This window comes from Octopus bimaculoides, chromosome 18, assembly GCF_001194135.2.
Source record: "Octopus bimaculoides isolate UCB-OBI-ISO-001 chromosome 18, ASM119413v2, whole genome shotgun sequence".
NCBI lineage: Eukaryota > Metazoa > Mollusca > Cephalopoda > Octopoda > Octopodidae > Octopus > Octopus bimaculoides.
In genome coordinates, this window is record NC_068998.1 from 15,481,788 (window position 1) to 15,491,566 (window position 9,779).

Consider the following 9,779-nt stretch of genomic DNA (forward strand, 5'->3'; position numbering starts at 1 on the left):
GGGGTGGGGGTGGGGGACGACGACATAAAAGCAGTATAACAAATAATGATAAACTTTCTAACCTTCTTTCTCTTTCTAATCTCTTTCTCCTTGCATCTTCTTCCTCCTCTTCAACATTGTCTTTATTTTCAGAAGCTGATGTAGTAGATTTATTAATACTGCTGGCACCCCCAGTTGACCCAGCCTTATCATCACGAACAGGCCGTTTTTCTTTTGCTTTTTCCTACATGGACAAAAGATATAAACAAACAGTTCACTTTTATGCACTCAAATACACCAAGTTTTAAGAATTAAACACAATGCAAAATAAAATTCAAATTATTAAATCTGAAGAAAGCCATCAAGGAAGACAAGCATGGCAGCTAAAACCAGCTCAAGTGGTTGAGAAGAGACTGCAGGTGGAACCCTCTCACAGGCAAAGACTAATTCAGTCCTCACTGACCCACTCAGGCGTTGGGGGGAACGCCGGTGACCCTAAGATACCCACTGATGATACAGAAGGGTTTCCAACATTGTGATATACTCAGAAGAAGAGCTTGCAATGCCTCTGAGTAGCTGCTGCAGTTTCTATGTTTATTTCACCTCCAGGGTTAGCCAATTGATGGCATAATACACCAAATATGCACCCAAGCTAAGAAAATGAATTTATAATAAAGACATAGGTCAGTAGGTTTATATTGTCTACACATAAAGCAAAAACATAAATGACACAGAGAAAACAACGTTATAATCAATATACATGTATTGCACATGGTTCAGTGGCTTGAGTGTTGGATTCACAATCATGAAATAGTGAGTTCAATTCCCAGACCGGGCTGTGTGTTGCGTTCTTGAGCAAGACGCTTCATTTCACGTTGTTCCAGTTCACTCAGCTGTAGAAATGGGTTGTGATGTCACTGGTGCCAAGCTATATCAGGCTTTGCCTTTCCCTTGGATGATATCAGTGACAAGAAGGGAGGCTGGTATGCATGGGCGACTGTTGGTCTTCCATAAACAACCTAGCTGGGACTTGTGCCTCAGAGGAGTATTATTTACTAGGTGCAATGCCATGGTCATTCATGACCAAAGTAGTTCTTGTAATATTTATATACTGAATTCTATTTCATAATTTCAACTGTGTGAAGGAGCATAACCTAATGGTTAGTCTGTTGCACTCACGATCTCCAGATTGTGGGTTTGATTCCCAACCAGGTGGCACATTGTGTTCTTCAGCAAAACACTTCATTTCACATTGCTCCAGCCCCACTTTCAATCAGGGAGGAATGTTGGCCTGCTCGGCTAGCCAGCAGGGTGGTGTCATTCAAAATTCATTGTAACCAGCAATGTGTAACAACATTCAAAATTTGGTCATTCACATGATTTCAACTGTATAAATATTGTCTCTCGTTTCCTGCATAATGAATTAAGACAATCCCCTTGGGGTTTACATGCATCCTTGAAGAGTGATCTCGATGAGCTTTGAATAATTAAGAAACATAGTGAAATAAAGATAACGATTATAGGATTACCTCTTTCTTAATTTCTTTAACTTTTTCTTTTAATTTTTCTTTCCTGTTGATTTCTTTCATTTTATTCTTGTTTACTTCCTGTGGTTTATTCTAAGATGTAAGCAAACAGATTAGAACAAATTACAAAGTGATGCCATTTTAATCAGATGAATTTAAAGAATACAATTCTAGAAAAGTATATATTAAAAAAAAAAAATGAAAAATAAACCAAGCAACCTTATAACAGTAATTACCTTCTTATTCTTCTCTACTTCTTTCAGATTTTTTTCCTTCTCAGCATGTGTTGACACTGACTTCTCACTTTTATCATCCCCAGGCACATCATCTGCTAGATTCGCATCCTCGTCATCATCGAGATCAAGGTCTTTTTTCAGTTGCTTAGAAGGTCCCTTCTTCTTACGACGGACAATCTCTTCCTCGCTGTCTGCTTCATCCTTAACAGCTGCCGTTGGAGTCTTTTTCTGCTCTTCTTCATCCGTGTCTTTCGCCCCAGGGCTGTCATCTTTATCTTTATCCTTAGAGACACTTTTGGTGTCTTCTGGTTCGGCCGGAGTTTTGTCTTCTTCGGAATCGGAATCTACTTTCTTAGCTTTTTTTCTGTTTTTATTTACTGGAGTTTCCTATAAAGAGAAAGTACAAAGTAGGCAAAAAAAAAATGAAAATTCATTAACCTTTAATCAACGAGTCAGTGAAAGTCATCAATAATACTGCATCTTTGATATAATGCAATGACTGCTACAGCTGCTTTTGTAGGATATGGAGAGATACAATATTAATGTTAATAATCTTGGAGCATATGAATACTTCCTTCCTTCCTTTCAGTGCACTAATTCTACAAAGTGATCTTAATTTTCTTTTTCATTTCACAAAGGTCTTAGCAATAAAAGAATGATCATTCCACATTTATACTCTTACAAATGTGTAAGAGTATGAATAAAATTGTTCTAGGTGCAATGTAGCCTAGCCAGCCATGCAAAATAGCCTTGCCTTATCAAGGCAATATTAACATAATAAATATAGAAAAAAATATTCAAATTTTCAGTGCTTTCATCTTTGAATAAAAAGATGACATGGCCATGAACTGAAATATCTTGAAGCAGAGGTCTAGAGCTGACCTGGGGGTGGGGTGGGGTGACAACAACAAAACCAACCTCTTTAACTTTCCGTTTTAATTCCTTTTTGGGCTTTTCCTTCTTAATTACAGGCTTTTCTTTTTTATGTGGTACTTTTTCCTCTTCGCTTTCTTCTTCCTCTTTTAACTCTCGCTCTTTTAGTAATTCTTCAGTAGCCTTCTGAATAGCTTCCTCCTCTTCTTGTTTTTTCCTGAAATTAACATTAAATAATAAATTTGTAAAAATGGAAGAATATTCAAAATAACTTCAGGCCATTAGTATCAATGCTGTTAATTATTAACAATCCACAATAACCATGAAAAATAAAATAAACTAGGAGTCCAAAGAACAAGATAAGTTTGTATGTTGTGAAGAGAGTTGAGTTCTGACACTTTGGATAGAGATCTTCTGGAAAGCTTTGCAGGAATTCCTCAACCCACACTCCATAAGAACCAAGTATACTTAGCTCAGTGCATGTGCACTCAACCAAGTATACTTAGTTCAGTGCATGTGCACTCAACCAAGTATACTTAGTTCAGTGCATGTGCACTCAACCAAGTATACTTAGTTCATTTGATTGTAGAGTATGTTCTGTAATTCACCACATTACATATGACATAGTTCACGTATTCTTACTGGCCAAAAGAAAGAGGTGGTGAGAACTGATTAGTATATGATTAGCATGTTACATCACTGGAAAAAATTTCATCAGCGCAGTGAGGATTAAGCTAGAATTGTATGAATATTATTATTAAAGAGTCAACGGAAATTTACAAAATAGAGAACTGAATTTTTATGCTTCACTGTGTCACTACATCATCAAATCTAACACAACAGATTGACAATCTTCTAGCTTAAATAAAAAAAAAAGAGTTGTCTGTAGAATTTAATCTTCTCTAATCAAAATTTAGTTTTGTGCTCAAAGAAACTACAATTGCTGCCACTAACATCAGTTGCCTAGCTTCAGTTTCTAGAACATGATAGAGCAAACTTTTTACATTTTCCCAATAAATCTGAAGCTTCATATTGATAATGAGAAAAGCAGTATTAATAGAGCTGTTAAAGCTGTGAAATAGAAACAACACATATATTCTAGAGTCATTTCATATTTACAAAACTTCTATAAACAATTTCAGTCTTCATTTTGCCGAATTAAGCAATTCATAAATTTAAATAAAGCTTAAAAGTTCTTTTGGTATTTCATTTTTGAAAAAATAATAAAACACATCATGATTTTTTTTTTTTACACACAACATAAAATTTGTTTATATATTGGGTCATCCCATAAATAATGCGGTTTTCTCAATTGCATGAACAAAAAATCGGAGGGGACTGGATTACTTGCACCAACTTGTCGTAAAAGCAGGTAGTAATTTTACCATGCACTTATTCTTAGTGCAAGTCTTGAAGAGTGCAGTTCGATTTTAACAGTTATTTTTTCAAAGCTATTATGAAAGTGACAAAGGAGCATATTTGGCATATTTTGCTTTATGAGGTCAATAAAGGCAACAATGCAATGGAAAGTATGAGGAATATTAATGCAATATATGGGGATTGGACAATAAGCGTAAGCCAGTGTCAGCAGTGGTTCCAGAAATTCTGAGCTAGAAACTACAGCCTAGAAGACAAGCCTTGTCTTGGAAGATCTGGAGAGCTCAACAAGGAGGTCTTGCAAACCCTGGTGGAACAAAATCCCATCGTAACTGTTGAGAAACTAGTAGAGAAGATTCTATTTGGTCATTCAACCATTCATCAATGCTTGCATGCCATTGGAAAAGTCAGCAAATTGGGTCAATGGGTTCCTAACAAACTTTCCAAGTCTAATCACATGCAGAGAGTGAATGTATACTCTTCTTTGCTGTCACATCTCACGAATGAACCATTTTTTAGACTGAATAGTGACTGATAATGAGAAATGGGTTCTCTATAATAATGTCAAGCACCGAAGACAGTGGTTAGGGAAAGGAGAAACACTAGCACCTCAGGCTAAAGAATGTCTTCACCCACATAAGGTGTTGTTATCTGTTTGGTGAGGTTTGAAAGGTTTAGTTCACTTTGAACTTTTAAGCCCAAACCAAACAATAACAAAGGAGATCTACTGCCAGAAGAAAAACGATCATCTTTGGTTTCAAGATGAAAGTTATTCTTCCATCAGGATAATGCTCGGCCACATACAGCGAGGATGACATTCCAAAGGCTGGAGCAGCTTGAATGGGAAACAATGTCCTACCCACCATATTTGGACAATGCCCCATTTGATTATCATTTATTCCGCAGTCTTCAAAATCATTTGGATGGAAAAAATATGAATCCTGTAGGTGAGGTTAGAACAGTATGAGAGAAGTATTTTTTGTCACAGAAAAGTGAATTTTGGAAGAGGGGCCTTACAAGTCTACCAGATAGATGGAAGAGCATTGTAGAAATGAAGGAGAGTATATTTTGGATTAAAAAAGAAGTTTATCTTAATTTTGAAAAATAAAAATAAATATAAATAAAAACCACATTATTTATGGGATGACCCAATATTTAATTGAATCAACAATGTAAGGACAAATCTAATGAGATCTTAAAAGTGACAGTGAAAATGTTTCCAAACCTTTCTTCTTCCAATTTTCTCAATCTTTCAATTTCTTTCTTTCTCTCTTCATCACGCTTTTTCCAGCTGCTCATCATATCTTCAGAATCCTCACTAGAGGAAAGAATAAATTTAAATTCTCAATCAGCAAACACATAACACTGTTTTAATTTGTTTTCAGAACAATTGCTTTATATAGAAATAATAATAATAATAATAATAATGCTTTATAAAGAAATAATTAATAATAATAATAATGCTTTATATAGAAATAATAATAATAATAATAATGGTTTCAAATTTTGGCACAAGGCCAGCAATTTTGGGGAAGGGGTTAAGTCAATTACACCAACCCTAGTTTTATAGTTTTTAGTGTGAACATACATTAACCCTTTAGCATTGAAATGTAATGATTATTTGAACTTATCATGATTATCATGTAGCCTCAAGACTGTGAGAAGGTGATGGCTACTTTGAGATTGACATTATAGGATAGGTGTGAGAGGCCAGATCTGGCTGGTTTGAACATAAAACAAGTAGAATATTTGGGCCAGATATGGCTGGTTTGAATGTTAAAGGGTTAAAGCTCAAGAAATTTTGCTCCAAGATACTTTGATTTAAAGCAATAAAATAAATTTGAGACAGTCATTATCATCCTGATTTAACACCTGCTTTCCACACTGGCATAGGTTGGACAGTGACAGGGGCTAGCAAGCTAAATGACTGCCCCAAGCACTACAGTTGGATGCCCTTCCTGACACCAACCACTTTACAGAGTGTGCTAGGTGCTTTTTATGTGGCACCAGCACTAGCTGGTTTACCAAGTAACTGGCAAGACAAGACCTCTCAACTGAAGGGGAAGTAGTGGGAGCTTTGTGCTAGTTGACGAGCAGTGAGAGTATGATAGAGAAACAGAAACAGGATGTCAATAGAGGAGATACATGGCTCAAAAGGATAGTGACCAATGTAAATATCTCTAAGTGCAATTTGACAAAGTATTCTTTAATACTTACCTATCACTTGAGGAAGAAAGGCTGTCAGCTGTCACCTCTACAGGAGCTTTTGACTGTCGGCGAGCACCTCCACCTCCTCGCCCACTGGAAGCTTTACGATTTACAGCTGATAATATAAAAAAAAAAGTACATCATTTATGTACCAAAATACTACATGACAAAAAAAAATTATAAACATATATAAAAAGAATAAGAGGAATTTCTTAACAAAAGCCACACTGTCATCACAACAATAATGTATCTTAGATGATGTGTTAGTAAATCTTTCTTATTACATATAACTGTGTTATACTCCCATTTTTGAAAGAGGATCAGGAAAAGATGACGGCCTTTTGGATAAAGCATTAAGCCAGTTTGTAGTTTAATAATTGTTTCAAATTTTGCTATAAGGCCACCAAAGTTGTTAGTAAATTACAGTAATTTCATTACCTGACTGGTACTTCCTTTTATTGACCCCCCCAAAAAGGATGAAAAGAAAAGTTTGACCGCAGTGGTATTTAAACTCTGAATGTAAAGAGCTGAAGGAAATGCCATTAAAACATTTTGTCTGATAACCAAACAATTCTACCAGCTTGCCACTGTAGTTTATAGTATTTCGATAATAATAATCCTTTCTACTGTAGGCACATCATCATCATCGTCGTTTAACGTCCGCTTTCCATGCTAGCATGGGTTGGACGATTTGACCGAGGACTGGTGAAACCAGATAGCTACACCAGGCTCCAATCTGATTTGGCAGGGTTTCTACAGCTGGATGCCCTTCCTAACGCCAACCACTCAGAGAGTGTAGTGGGTGCTTTTACGTGTCACCTGCACGAAAGCCAGTCAGGCGGTAGTGGCAACGGCCACGCTCAAAATGGTGTATTTCATGTGCCACCTGCACACAAGGTCTGAAAATTTGAGGGGGGGGATAGTCGATTACTTCGACTCCAGTGCGTAACTGATACTTATTTCATCGACCCTGAAAGGATGAAAGGCAAAGTTAACCTCTGTGGAATTTGAACTCGGAATGGAGCAGCAGATGAAATACTGCTAAGCATTTTGCCTGGCATGTTAACTATTCTGCCAGCTTGTCGCCTTGATATTATTATTATGATGATGATGATGATGGCTCTTTATCAACAGACTTGAAGAAAAACTTACTTCTCTTAGGAGCAGCTTTTACTTTAGGAGCAGCTGCCTTCTTTTTACTCCTGCCTCTTCCTTTTGGTTTCTCATCATATTCAGAATCTTCTTCATTATCCATTTCTTCCTCTTCTGATGATTCTTTGTTAGATTTTTCAGATTCACTCTCTGAGCCTTCCACTTTCTTAGAACCTTTTCCTTTTGAAGGTGCTTTTGATGAAGCCCGCCCTCGGCCCCCTTTATTTTTTTTTACATTGTCCTCAATCTGAAAATCCTACAACGAAAATTTTGGAAGAAATCAGATAAAATATAATTAAAGAAAAAAAGTTTGAATTTGGGAAGGAAAATTAACACACTAACTACCGAGTATAGAAATTAATTTCACCTAAATAATTCAAGCCTCGCTCTAAAATATTTTGGAGTTATGATTAAATCTGTAGCATGCTACATAATTTTCTTTATGTATGAAGTGTCAAATCTGTATTACCAGCTGATTCATTTTGGGTATCAAGAATGTGTATTTCTAACTGCACCAAAACTGATGAGGCACAACTAAACAGAAAAAGCAATTCCTCAGTTGCTTTTTCCACATGTTCTGCCAAAGAATTAAACCCCACCAAAACTGATTTTATAGAAACTCTCTTATGTAAAATTAAATTCGTGGTAAGTAGCTTGCTTACCAACCACATGGTTCCGGGTTCAGTCCCACTGCGTGGCACCTTGAGCAAGTGTCTTCTACTATAGCCTCAGGCGAACCAAAGCCTTGAGTGGATTTGGTAGACGGAAACTGAAAGAAGCCTGTCGTATATATGTATATATATATATATATATATATATATATATATATATGTATGTGTGTGTGTGTGTTTGTCCCCCCACCATCGCTTGACAACCGATGCTGGTGCGTTTACGTCCCCATAACTTAGCGGTTCGGCAAAAAGAGGCCGATAGAATAAGTACTAGGCTTCCAAAGAATAAGTCCTGGGGTCAATTTGCTCGACTAAAGGCGGTGCTCCAGCATGGCCGCAGTCAAATGACTGAAACAAGTAAAAGAGTAAAAGAGAGTATGCTACTTAATCTCCCTCTTCCTGACTACACATTCTCATAAATGGAATTGATACAGAAGGAAGTAATGAATTTTAAGATAAACTAATAAATACCTCATCATCTGAATTATCAGAATCTGGAGCAGAAGGCTCATCAAAATCTTCTTCTTCATTGTCTTTGTCATCAGCATTATCTTCATTATCCTCAACCTCGTTATCAGCAGCCACTTCTTCTTCATCAACAGTTGACTCTTTGGACTTTGACCTTGCAGGAGGCCCTTTCCGTGCACGTTTTGTAGGTTTACCCTTAAAGAAATTTTTTTAAATGCCTATGAGACTCCATCAGTTACAGTTTTTTAAATCTTATCAGTTTATGGGTGCACAAGGTGTAGTGGGATCACAGGCAAGTTGACAAAGAAGACTTCATATGTAGCAAGGGCTTCTTGTTGTTGGCACTCCGCCGCTTACGACATCGAGGGTTCCAGTTGATCCGATCAACGGAACAGCCTGCTCGTGAAATCAACGTGCAAGTGGCTGAGCATTCCACAGACACGTGTACCCTTAACATGGTTCTCGGGGATATTCAGCGTGACACAGTGTGACAAGGCTGGCCCTTTGAAATACAGGTACAACAGAAACAGGAAGAAAGAGTGAGAGAAAGTTGTGGTGAAAGAGTACAGTAGGGTTCGCCACCATCCCCTGCCGGAGCCTCGTGGAGCTTTAGGCGTTTTCGCTCAATAAACACTCACAACGCCCGGTCTGGGAATCGAAACCGCGATCCTATCACCGCGAGTCCACTGCCCTAACCACTGGGCCATTGCGCCTCCTTGTAGCAAGGGCAGTTAACTGTAAAATCACCCATGAAATAAATTCTTTCAAATGTTCAAAAGGTTCTACAATAGTTAACAGTTTATGTAATTATGTAAGGTGACTTAGTAAACGAGGTGGATGCTCCAAAAGCAAAGTAACCAATAATAAGAGCAGCATGGGAAATGTTCAGAGAACTATTAGTTCTGCAGGTGACAAAGAGATTGTCTTTATGTGAATGGTGTATGATGCTTGTGCACAAAGTGGGATACTGAATGATATGCAAAACATAGGTATTCATCATCATCATCATCGTTTAACGTCCGCTTTCCATGCTAGCATGGGTTGGACGATTTGACTGAGGACTGATGAAACCGGATGGCTAACACCAGGCTCCAATCTGATTTGGCAGAGTTTCTACAGCTGGATGCCCTTCCTAACGCCAACCACTCAGAGAGTGTAGTGGGTGCTTTTACGTGTCACCCGCACGAAGGCCAGTCAGGCGGTACTGGCAACGGCCTTGAATGTAGATTTGCAAAGGCTGGAAAGAAATGAAGTAGCTACTGGATGTGTAATACCATTGAGCATAGAGA

At 37.6% G+C, this 9,779-nt stretch overlaps 1 protein-coding gene across 1 annotated transcript in view; it reads right to left on the reverse strand.

Moving 5' to 3' along the window:
• The window catches only part of LOC106873296 (microtubule-associated protein 1B), a 58,858-nt gene that overhangs the window by 11,054 nt on the left and 38,025 nt on the right, over positions 1-9,779 (reverse strand). The window contains exons 6-13 of the mRNA XM_052974302.1: positions 8,494-8,685; positions 7,352-7,607; positions 6,209-6,314; positions 5,217-5,309; positions 2,660-2,831; positions 1,742-2,128; positions 1,509-1,598; positions 63-223 (exon numbers count right to left, since the gene is read on the reverse strand). Of these exons, the coding sequence (XP_052830262.1) occupies positions 63-223; positions 1,509-1,598; positions 1,742-2,128; positions 2,660-2,831; positions 5,217-5,309; positions 6,209-6,314; positions 7,352-7,607; positions 8,494-8,685 (1,457 nt within the window). The remainder of the gene's footprint in view (positions 1-62; positions 224-1,508; positions 1,599-1,741; positions 2,129-2,659; positions 2,832-5,216; positions 5,310-6,208; positions 6,315-7,351; positions 7,608-8,493; positions 8,686-9,779) is intronic.